This window comes from Mobula hypostoma, chromosome 5 (genome assembly GCF_963921235.1).
Source record: "Mobula hypostoma chromosome 5, sMobHyp1.1, whole genome shotgun sequence".
NCBI lineage: Eukaryota > Metazoa > Chordata > Chondrichthyes > Myliobatiformes > Myliobatidae > Mobula > Mobula hypostoma.
In genome coordinates this window covers 70,659,280-70,672,188 of record NC_086101.1, presented here as the reverse complement: position 1 = coordinate 70,672,188, position 12,909 = coordinate 70,659,280, and the positions used below count along the sequence as shown (strand labels likewise).

At 40.1% G+C, this 12,909-nt stretch overlaps 1 protein-coding gene across 1 annotated transcript in view; it reads left to right on the top strand.

The window, feature by feature from the left end:
- Positions 1–12,909, top strand: part of dct (dopachrome tautomerase) — a gene marked incomplete at its 5' end in the record, with an annotated part of 73,250 nt that overhangs the window by 42,192 nt on the left and 18,149 nt on the right. The window contains one exon of the mRNA XM_063049709.1: positions 3,939–4,077. Within this exon, the coding sequence (XP_062905779.1) occupies positions 3,939–4,077 (139 nt within the window). The remainder of the gene's footprint in view (positions 1–3,938; positions 4,078–12,909) is intronic.

Sequence of the window (12,909 nt, the reverse complement as noted above, 5' to 3'; positions counted from 1 at the left end):
TCCTGTGGTAATGTGAAGTATTCAGTTGAAAGGTTACTTGTGGGTCAACATTCTTGAATATGCTACACTGCCCACGGCTTTGTCTCCTGGGTGATAGGACAACGATACCTAATGTAAACAATGACAAATTTACTATTTTAAAGGTGGGTCTCATCACAGCTGCAAGAATTATATTGCAAAACTGGAAAAAACCCAGATGTCCCACTGTGAAGGAATGGACTGAGGAAATGATTAAGATTTCATCATATGAACACATGTTGGGAAGAATTAACAGTGAGGGAAAAGTGCAAGATGCGTGGAATCAATTTTGGTTGTATGTTAGTTTAAACTTAGATTAGAACTTCTTTCTGTTTCTAAGTTTTATTTGTTTTCCTGTCATGGGGTGGCTGTGTAAATATGCTGTACTGTGTGTGCTCTATGATATGCTGTGCTGCTTTGTAAAATAAGAATAAATAATAATACAAATTTGAACTACAAAACAGAACATGAATCCCTAAGTATTTTCCAGTCTGCCAACTCAAAGCAGTCCTGTAAGTATTCCTCCTCCTCTATTGACCATACTTCCATGGTCCTCACCACTGATGCTGCTCTCCTTGGTCTCTGCCTATATGCTGGGCTTAGAAGATGATCAAACTTTCCAAAGTGTAGGCATGCGATGGTACAGTAAGGTTCTTGATAACGATATAACAGTGGTCAAGTGCATTGGCTCCCTTGTTTTCACAGGTGATACATTGGTGGTAGCTGCTCAGTGACTTCTTCAACTGACCTGGTTGAAATCATCCGCAATGATAGACAAGGCATCAGGGTACGCTATTTCATAACTGCTGATCATGGAGCACAATTTCTCCAGTGCCTGTCTGACATTGGCCAGAATATACACCACGACCAGGATGTTGGCAGGAAACTCCCTCGGCAGATAAAATGCATGACATTTGACCGCTAGATGTTCGAGGTCAGATGAGCAAGATTGAGACAGAGCCACTACATCTGTGCACCACTATAAATTAAACATAAAGCATAATCTAGCTCCACTTCGTTTAAAAGAATCAGTTCTCCTGTCTTTTCAGAGAATTATGAAGCCTTTGGGCTGCAATGCTACAGCCAAAGTGACAGATGTGAGCCATGTTTCCATGAAACAATGTACACAGCAGTTCATGATATCCCTCTGGTACTGCAATCTTGCTCTGAGATCTTCACTTTTATTTTCCAGAGATTGTACATTTGCCAGCAGGTCAGGTGGAGTGGGTGTCAAAGGTCTCTGTGTTTCAATTGTAGGTGCAGATTGGTTTGTCTTCCAGGCTTCCATTTTCTTAAAGGGGAACTGCATTTGCAACCTGAGTCTGCAGTCCAAGATCCGCCGATTTTGACTATCAATGGATTTGTTTAAACTTCCTAAAATGATTTTCCTTACCGAAGTTCCTATAGTTGTGACTATAGATTTCAGCTGTAGTAGTCCTAAATGGGAATATTTGATGAGTCCCATTGGAACTGCATGCAAAGATTCGCCACTTATTGACGCCATCTTGGCAAATCTTGACTTGGGCCATTATTAGTAAATTGTCGGGAGATAAGTGTCTGAGAATTGCTTTGCTGAATTTTAATGGAATTAAAAACATTGCCAGGCTAATGCCGTCTTTAAAAGTCACATAACAGACCAACAGCATCTTCAGTTGTAAGGTCCTCCTATTGATAGAAATTCTCCCAGCTTCAAGAACAATTGTAGCAGCTCTAACAGCAGCAATCACCTCTCAAAGCAACAATGGACATTGAACTTCGTTAGCCTATTAAATAGGTCCTGGCGGAAAATCTCATTGGAGTCTTTATATTATAATATGTCGTTAATTATATAGCATCTACTGTAATACACATCCTCTCTAAACCTGGTTCTTCTAACAACAAAAAGAGCTTCACGATTCTCTGCTATGGATTGTATGGTATGTTCCTACCGAGAGATATCTTTTGTTCTTCATGATTTACTTCTTTCACAAAGTATAGGTTGGAAGAGGTCTAAATAAGATTAGTGAAAAAGAAAATGTCACTAAAATGGTTAGAAATTTACTCTAAGTTCATTCCAATGGGTGTTTTGTGTAACTGTTTGCCTACATATTGGTCACCAGCAACTTGGGATAGCCATAGATAGAAAACATTGTTATTCATACAAGATCACCATGATTATCAAAATATCCTGATCTGAACTTTCTGACAACAGCTGTTTAGAAGTTGCTAAGTAATATTTCCTGAAATACTTGTTCTGTATAAAATAGGTATCTATATCTCCTCCAACATGCAGCAATAGGGGTAGGTTTTATGTTCATTAAAACAAGTTGTAATGCACTAAAGAGATGGGAGAGAAGGCCTAATCTGTCAAATCCTCATAAGTGATAACTTCTCAACTATCCCTTTCAATATTTTGTGAACAATTCTCCCTGATAATCCTTGCAGCAAGTAGTATGGTGTATTATAATGTGTATGGAAGTGAGAATGAGACCTATTCAAATTTATTTCTAAATATTCACTGGAATTTAATGGGGTTTCACATGCTTGGCATCACTTGAAATAGCAAGAAGCATTAGTAATATTGGCATATGCAGATCTAAGAGAGGTAAACTTCATAGTTCAATAGCTCCATTTAATATCAGAGAATGTATACAATATACAACCTGAAATTCTTGTTCTTCGCTGACATCCACAAAAACAGAAGAGTGCCCCAAAGAATGAGTGACAGTAAAAATGTTAGAACCGCAAAGCCAGGACCATTTTTGAATTATTTTCAAAACCTCTGACTTGCTGTTAAAGTACAGATGGTGGCTAGTAACATATTTTACTTTATGATAAGGATTTTTTTTTTCCTTTTTTTTTCTTTACCAAACAGCTTTGATCTTGGTAGTGGGTTTAGATTTTTTTTTGTATAATAAAATTATTACATTTCAATATTACAATTTAATTTAATTTACATGAATATAGGGTAATGTGATTACAAGTGTGATTCTAATATAATGTATTTGGTATTATTTTATCTTTTTTTATTTATAATTTATATCCTCTTGTACTCTGTATTCTTATATGTTGAAACTAATAAAAATATTGAAAGAGAACCCCAAAGCCCCAGTTACTCTCCCCCCACCACGCACAAGCAAATGCAAAGCAATGGCCCTGCCCTCCCCACTTACTTTGCAAATAAAAAGCATCAGCACCCTCCATTCACCAAGCAAGCAATAGCAAAGCCCCCAAGAAAGACCAAGAAAAATGAATCATTCACCCGACAACTTGACATGCCCAAGCTATAAATGTGCTTTCAAAAAGCCTTCTTTGGAAATTAGTGTTTCATGAGAAGAATCATTTTTGGAGTGAACAGGTATAAATATTATACAGAAAGACAGTTCTTCTGCTGTGAATCTCAAATGAGCATTAAGGTTCCCATGGGTGAGAAGATGATCAAGAATTGAAGTTGAAGCATTGGGGAGGGGGTGATTTCTAGCTTCTTTGCTCAGAATTATCAGACTATTTTGGGAATACTGACGGCATAAGAATAGTTTTAGAGACTATTAAAATCATCCTTTTCAAAATCTACTTCATGCCTTTAGTTCTCTGCTGTTTGTTAGGCACACTGCAGGAAGCCAATTAATGCCATTATGAAAATCTGTTGTGACATAAATGAAAAGCTGCAGAGTATTTAAAACCAACTTGTAAGGCTTTGATCTAACTAAGGCAAAACTAAGACCTACTGTTCACCTGCAGTTTTGGAATATGGAATCCATTGGCTTTACACAAATCTTCTTCCTCCTTTTCCCTCTTCATAATGAGATAAAATGGGTAGTTTACTCATGATTTAATTTTAAATTGTTTTTGTAATTATTCCAAATTAATGGGAATTTGTTCCCTGTAGATTTGCCAAATTTTACACTAAAGGGACATAACTTGCTTCTTTTACCTTTCAGAAACTCAATTGAGGGATTCGCTGCACCAGATGGAGAAACTAAACCTAATGGACTTCAAAGTCTTCATAACCTGGTCCATTCTTTTCTTAATGGAACAAGTGCACTCACACACTCTGCAGCAAACGATCCACTTTTTGTGGTATGTCTTTACCTTACCTAGAGTGATTGAACAGCAATGATTTTACACAATCAACCAACTGTAATCCAATTATCATGTTTAATGTTTTGCTAATGGCAGTAAATAGCTTGCTAGATTGTGTTGTTTATTGCTGGGATTAACAAACTCGTTGGTCTCTGTTTTCCCAAAACACAGTTGCCTTTTTTTGAGATGTAGCTTTAGACCTAGAAACTTTTTACTGTGTCTTAAATTTTAAAACTTCATGGTGCAAATTAGTGAAGTGAAGGAAGAAGCAGGGGGTCCTTAGACTATCCTGATGTAGGTTAGAGGTGTAATAAGATTTTACAATCACAGTAAAGATGAAACTTTTAAGATTAGTGAACTGGAAACAGTAAATCATGAGGGCATCGGGCATTCCATTGACATGTGAGAAGGGACTGGAGCAGAGGTCAAAGGATAGAGCCAAGGTAGGAAGTAACAAGTCTGGTGGAACAAGAACAAACTGTTGGGCACTCTTGTTTGTGGACTTTAGGTAGGAGAAGGAAGTAGGTAGTGTGGAGATGGTCTACTATCAGACTAGAAATTGTAGGGGGAAGATCGTGAAGAAGCCTCAAAGTGTCATAGTCATAGAGTCATAGAGCACTACAGCACAGAAAAAGACCTTTCGGCCTATCTAGTCATGCCAAACTGTTCCTCTGCCCAATCACACCATTCCCATAGCCCTCCACACCCCTATCATCCATATACTTATACAAACTTCTCTTTAATGGTAAAATCAAATCTGCTTTCACCGCATCTGCTGGAAGCTCATTCTACATTCACACCACCCTCTCAGAGAAGTTCCCCTTCAAGTTCCCTTAAATAGTTCATGTTTCACCCTTAACCCATGACCTCTAGTTCTCGTTTCACCCAGCCTCAATGGAAAAAGCCTGCTTGCGGGGTATTATATTTTGTATTCAATTTTGTATTGAATTTTGAATTGAAAACCCTCACAATTTTGTATAGTTCTATCAAATGTTCCCCCAATCTCTTACACTCCAGGTAATAAAGTCCTAACCTATTAATCTTTCTCAATAACACAAGTCCTCAAGTCCTGGCAACATCCTTAAAAATTTTCTCTGCATTCTTTCAATCTAATTGATATTTTCCTTGTAGGTAAGTGACCAAACTACACACAATACTCTATACAAAGATATTGGTCTTGCCAACATTTTATGCAACGTTAACATAACATCCATACTCCTAAACTCAGTACTCTGATTTACAAGAGCCAATGTGCTAAAAGTTCCTTTTATGACTCTATCCATCAATAATGCCACTTCTGATGAATTATGGATCTGTACTCCCAGATCCCTCTGTTCTACACATTCCTCAGTCCCCTACCATTCACTGTGTAGATCCTACCCTGGTTTGTCCTTCCAAAGTGCAATACCTCACATATGTCTGCATTAAATTCCACCTGCTATTTCTCAACCCATTTTTCCACCATCAGGTCTAGATCATGCTGTAGGCTGAGACAGTCTTCCTCACTGCCTCATCCTTGGTATCATCTGCAGATTTTCTGATCCAGTTTACCATATCATCATCCAGATCATTGATATAGATGACAAACAACAATGGACCCAGCACTGATCCCTGTGGCACACCACTAGTCATAGGCCTCCAGTCAGAGGGCAACCATCTAACTACCATACTCTGGTTTCTCCTACAAAGCCAATGTAACCCTCACCTTGGATAGCGGCTTGATATAGGGGGTGATAACCCCTGCCCAACCAAACTTAAGAAATCTCGTTTAGGTGGATGCTGCGCGATGTGTCCCCTGTTACAAATCAGTACCCAAAATAGTACACAATATGCGATTAAAAGATTAAGCTTTATAATTCTTACTTTGACTATATGGTTAGTAAAGAAACAAAATAAAAGAATAAAAGGGCCCCATCTTATTAAGCAGTCTGTTGCGCGAAGTTGGAGCTCATTGATAAGTCGATCGTCCACCATTGACCTCTTCCGATTGTCACTGCCCTTCGGATCCTCGCTCCAAGTCCACCTCATCCAGTGGTCTACCAAATCTCTCCATGCTTATCTTCTCGCCTCATCTCTCCCCAGCAAAAGACTGCGAAATCTCTCTTCCAGCTCACAAGGAAGAACAACAGCATTCCAAACCCCGTTATCTCTAGTCATAATTCAAACATTGCTGCTACAGAGAAACTATTACATTAACAGTGAAACCTTACAGCACGTTACACAGCAGTGAAACCCTATAGCATGTTAAACCAATATCATAGCCTATTTACTACTTCACACTGAATGTTAAGTGACTGAATCTTCTTGACCAGCCTCATGACGGACTTTGTCAAAGGCCTTGCTGATGCCCATGTAGACAATATCCACTGCCTTTCCTTTATCAAATTACATCCTCCTCGAAAAACTCTATAAGATTTTTTTGACATGACCTACCATGCACAAAGCCTTGATGACTATACTAAATCAGGCCCTGTCTCTCAAAATTATTATATAACTGGTCCCTTTGACTTACCAGCCTATTCTTAGAGCCTTTCTTGAACAACGGAGCAACATTAGTTATCCTCCAGTCCTCTAGTACCTCATCTGTGGCTGAGGACGTTTTAAATACCACTGTCAGGGACTCAACTTCTGAACAAGCCTCTCGAAACGTCTAAGGGATCACTTTGTCAGGCCTTGTGGACTGATCCATCCTAACTTGCTTCAAGACAGCAAGCACCTGCTCTTCTGTACTCTGTGTATGACCTCACTAACGTCTTGCCTCAGTTCTATATTCTTTGTGTCCATATCCCAAGTAAATATCAGATGCAAAAAATTCCATTTAAAATCGCTCCCATCTTTTTCAGCTTCACAAATAGATGACCATGCCAATCCTCAAGTGGACCAATTTTCTCCCTTACTATCCCTTTGCTCTTAATATATCTGTAGATGCCCTTAGGATTCTTCTGCATCTTGTCTACCAGATCAAACTCATGCCTTCTTTTAGTCCTCTGATTTCCCTCTTACATGTTGTCTTGCATTTCTTATATTCTTTAAGAACCTCATCTGTTCCTTGCTGCCTATACCTGCTTTTCAAGCCGTTCTTCCTGACCAGGGCCTCAACATCTCTCAAGAAGCAAGATTCCCTAAGCCTGCTAGCCTTGCATTACATTATAACAGGAACATATAAACAATATTTCAGTTTTGAAGACCTCACACTTACCAAGCATCCCTTTCCAGAAAACCATCTATCCCAATCCACACTTGCCAAATCCTTTCTGATGTCATTAAAACTGGCCTTTCTCCAATTTAGAATCTCAACCCAAGGACGAGTCCTTTCCTTCTCCATAATTAATTTGAAACTAAAGGAATTATGATCACTAGATCCAAATCGTTCCACACTCACTCCTGTCACCTGCCCTGCCTCATTGCCCAATAGGAGGTCCAGTATCACATTGTCTAGTTGGGACTTCTAAATACTGACTAAGAAAATTTTCCTGAACATATTGGACAAACTCTGTCCCGTCTAGTCCATGCAGTATGGAAGTCCCAGTCAATATGTAAAAAGTTAAAATCACCTACTATTACAACCTTATGTTCCTTGCAACAGTCTGCGATCTCTCAAATTTCCTCCTCTAAATCCAACTGACTATTGAGTGTTCTATGATATAATCCAATTAACGTGGTCATCCTTTTTTTATTTTGACTCATATAGCTTCAGTAGTAATACCCCCTTAATACCTCCCCTCAATCATGTCTAACGGAACAGAACTCTGAAAGATTGAGCTGCCCATCCTGCCCCTCTTGCAACCAAGTCTCACTAATGGCTACAATGTCATAAGTCCACACACTGATTCATGTTCTTACCTACTGCCTTACCTTCTCTGCATTGAAATAGACACAACTCAGAATATTCTTCTCATCATGCTCAACTTTTAGGTTCCTGTCTTTGTACGTAGGCTTAACATAATCTTTCCCTGCAACTACTCCACTATCTGTTCCCATCTGGTTCCCAACTCCCTGAAACTCTTACTTCCTTTTTACTTTCTTCTGCCTCACAGGTATAGTTATGTATACCTGCATGGGCCAATCTCACACTGTCCTTTTGTGGGATACATGGCAGTTTTCTTTTCAGTTCTACTAGGGCGCTCTCTTTTAGTTCTTTTTCTGGTGTCTCAGTGACTGCATTGGTGCTGCCTCCTGAACTTATGCAGAATTTAATAGTTTCATAACTTTCATCAGCAATTTCCAATCCAGCCCCCACCTTCACATCTCTGACTGTTCCCTTTTTCTTAATCTGTCTTCATCACAAGGGTTAGCTACCAACATCCATTACAAGCCTATTGATTCCCACAGCAATCTCAACTACTCTTTGTTGTACCCTGCTTTTTGCAAGGACTCTGCTGCAGTCTCCTACTTCTTCTGTTTCCGTTATATTCGCTATGATGATAAGACTTTCTGTACAGGTGCCTCAGAAATGTCTTATTTCCTCGTGGACTGCAGTTTTCTGTCTACTATTGTTCACGTAGCCTTTGACCACTTCTCATCCATTTCCCATTCCTTTGCTTTCACTTCCTCTCTGGTACAGAATGAAGAGAGAGTTCTTCTCGTCTCACTTTCTACCTCACTAGCCTCTGAATTGAACTGGTCATCCCCTACGATTTCTCCAACTTTCAAAGAAATTTCACCAATAGAAACATCTTCCCTTCCCCTCTCCTCACCTTTCAGCGTTTTGCATAAGCAATTCCCTTCATGACTCCCTGGTCATAGAGTAACACAGCACTGAAACAACCTCTTGGCCCAACTGGTCCACTCTAACTCTGCCTCCTTCCTGATAGTCTCAGTGCACTTGTACTCCCAGATCCCTGTGTTTCACAACACCCATCAGTGCCTTGCCATTCACCGTATAGGTCTTACCCTGGTTTGCATGTCTAATACAGTCACACTTATCTCTTTACAGTTCACTGTAACCTGCTTCACTATCAACAAAGCCTCCAAGCTAGTATCATCAGCAAACTTGCTAATTGTGCCATGTACAGTCACATCAAAATCCTTTAAATATTGTAAATAATGAATAACAGAAGTCCCCACACTGACCCCTGGGGCATCCCACTAGACACAGATGTCTTCAATCAGAGAATCAACTTTCGACCATCACTGTCTGCTTCCTATCTTCAAGCTAATTATGAATCCACCTTGCTAGCTCTCCCTGAATCCTTTGGGAACTAACCTTCTTGGTCAGTCTGCCACAGAGGATACAGTCAAAAGTCTCATACAGCATGGTAGCGTAATGGTTAGCACAACACTTTACTATAAAGGCAACCGGGGTTCAATTCCCGCTGCTACCTGTATTGAGTTTATACGTTCTTCCTGTGACCGCATGGGCTTCCTCCAGGTGCTCCACTTTCTTCCCACAGTCCAAAGATGTACCAGTTGATAGGTTAATTTGTCATTGTAAACTGTGCTGCGATTAGGCTAAAGTTAAATTGGGGGATTACTGGGCGGTGTGGCTCAAAGGGCCAGAAGGTCATAGTCTGCACTGCATTTCGATCAATCAACGAAGGTACATATAGACAGCATCCACTGCTCTACCTTTATTTATACCCTAAATTATCTCCAAAAGATTCATCAGGCATAACCTCCCATGCACAAAACAATACTGACTATTCCTGCTCAGCCTTGACTATCCAAGTGATGGTCGAACTAGTCCTCAGATTTCCCTCCACCTAAATTAAGTCTCACTGGCCTGTAGTTCTCTGACCAGTCCATGTTACCCTACTTGCACAGTGGAACATTAGCGCCTCCAGTCTTCTGGAACTTTGCTAGTGGCTAACAACAAAGCAAATACCTCTTCAAGAACCTCTGCATTTTCTTTCCTGGCCTCCTGCACTTGGTCAGCCCTGGAGATTTAATCACCTTGATATGCTTCAAGACTGCAAATGCATCCATCCTGTGGTATGCATATGATCCAAGACCTCACTACATATTACCTTCATTTCTTTGGCATCCATAATCTTTTTAATAGGGACTGAGGAGAAATTGACATTAAGAATCTCAGCCATCTTCTGCAGTTCCAGACATAGGTGGCCTTCAGGGTCTTTAAGAGTCACCCTTTTACCGTTAATATTGAAGATCCTCCTGGGATTACCTTTAACCCTGCCTGACAAATCTGACTCATACTCTCTTTTTGGTCTCATAATTTCCCTCTTAAGCCTGGTGTTCAACTTCTTCTTTGTATTTTTCAAGGGATTCTCATGTACCCAGCTGTCTAAAGACCATGTTTGTTTCCTTCTTTTTCCTGACCAGAGTCTCGATATCTGTTGTCAGCCAGAGTGCCCTTTAACTTGGTATGTCTATCCTTCTACCTTATCAGGAACTTCTCTTAAATACGACTCGTAAAAATCTCCCACTTGCCAATTGTTTCTTTGTCTTTAGACAGAGTCACCCATTTGACCCTAGCTGGTTGCTACCTTATGCCCTTAAAGTATGCCCTGCTCTAGTTCAGGAACTTAACCTATGGACCTGTTCTATCTTTTTCCAAAACTACTTAAAAACTAATAAAACTGTGGTCACTGGACCTAAAGTGCTTTCCATTCAGTTACTTGACCTGCTTCGACACCCAAGTGGAGGTCCAGTATTGCTCCTCTGAGTGGGCTCCCCCATCTATTGCATAAGGAAATTTCCTTCGATGCACCACATAAATTCCATCCTATCCAGACCCTTTGCACACTGGGTGGCACAATTGATACTGAGAAAATTGCAATCTCCCACAGGGGTGGGAGCTGTTGGGAGTATCTATAATTTAGCTCTATCAAGATACACAGCCCCACCTTACTTCTAAGTTCTATCCAAATGGTCTTGTTAGATGGTTCCTCAAGAATATGATCCCTAAGCACTGTTGTAATATCCTGTTTTTTCACAAAGTTTAAAGCAATGGTATCCCGGAACACTGAGCTGCCAAACCTGCTCTTCTCTCAATGGTAATGCCATGATATTCCAGTCCCTAGAAGCCATCCATGCTCTCAATTTGTCCACCTTAAGCTACATGTATTGAAACAGATGCAATTTAAAGTAGTCATCCTATCAGTCCCTTTACTGTAAGTATGGCTATTCTGATGGCTAGGCTTAGATTCTGTGATTGCTATAAACATATCCCTGTCTTTTCAATGACTTTGCTCTCTCGAGTCTCACCCTCCCACCAATCTAGTTCAAACCATTTATGGTGGCAAAAGCACCAGGAGCTTGGTTACTCTATGGTTCAAATACAGGTTACCTCTACCCTAAAAGAGATCCCAATGATTCAAAACATTCGAATTCCTGCCCCCTTCATCAGCTCCTCAGCCACTCATTCATCTGGTTTACCTTTCTGTACCTCTACTTACTAATGCATGGCACTGGGAGTAATCTGGAGGTCACTATCCTCATGATTTCCACCAATCATTCCCCTTGTTATGGTACAGCTACAGGCAATGCAACATCTTTTCCTTTCACCTCTGCTTGCACTTCCTCCAGTCTAGTGTACGACACTGTGGCCTCCTTGACATTGTCCTTACACTTCTTCACATGCACTTCCTCCAGTCTGGTGTTCTGACATTGTGCTCTCCTTGACATTGAAGAAACCAAATGCAGATTGGGTTATCACTTTGCAGAACATCTATGTTCAGTCTACAGGGGCCGCCCTGAGCTGGACAACTGGAAGACATTTTAATATATCTGAAAAAGAAGGTCCTTATGAAGTATGTTGACTCCAAAGGGCATTTTGTTTCTGTGTTCCTGTAATGAGCTGTCAGAACAGTTGAAATTGGAGTCCAGCAGGTAGGGTTTCTTTTGCCTGAAGAGACCAAGAGTCTTGTTGGACAAGCTTGTGCTAACCTGGGTCAATCATTTGATTATCTTCTATTGTACTATCCAAGAGCAAAAACAATGCCCTGGCTATTGTATCTGTGGACTCTTTACTGTTGCTACTTTCAAAGTCAATATGCAGGTATAGAGCAGTAACAGAGCATCCTTTACTAAGGTCAGTAAATTCAACTGATGACAGCAACTGGTATAATAACATATCAAATACCGTAGAACACCCTGCAGATGGTTCTTAAATTTATACTTTCACTTACAATTCTCTCACTCCCTTTGATCCTTGCACACATCAACATAATTATAAATTTATTAGTTCACTGTTCACATGAACAAATATTTGTAATTTCAACTAGCAGCGAATTCACTGGATCACTTGATCAATTTGTTCATTCAACTCTTCACCGCAAACTGCTCTTAACATCAGGGCATGGTGCAGATACTTCAGAGATAATTCTAGTGACAATTTCTCCAAGTGTACTTCTCAATTTGACTTTGGTTCTGTAATTGTTGCTACAGTTTAATAGCTGTCATAACTGTGAATACATTGGATTACATATTAATCAGCACCTTCTTCCTGGTGTCATCTGTAAACACCAAGCTGTTGACATAACACTGAACACAGCTCAATAATTTGCTTCAGCTACTGCAGTGGTTACACGTATTTAATACTCAGTGCACTACTGCATACCAGAAACTCTGGAACAATATTCTTAAACTTTCCATCTTTGTGCAGATGCTCTCACACTTTCTTGCCTCATCCTACACAAAGACCCATGTGTATCCAATCTTTCCTCTTTCCTGCTGCCTTACTAAAAATGACAGTCTCCTTCTCTCGCTTGCCCTTTCTGGATCATATTTATGGCTTTTAATTCTGCTATGACTGCTGTCAACACTCCTGGAGCTGCTCTGGTGTTTTGGGCTGATGTTAATGTCATAGTATTGGCCTGTGGACAGGAGTCTGTGGCAGGTGGGAGGACTGCTGCCTCACATCTCCTG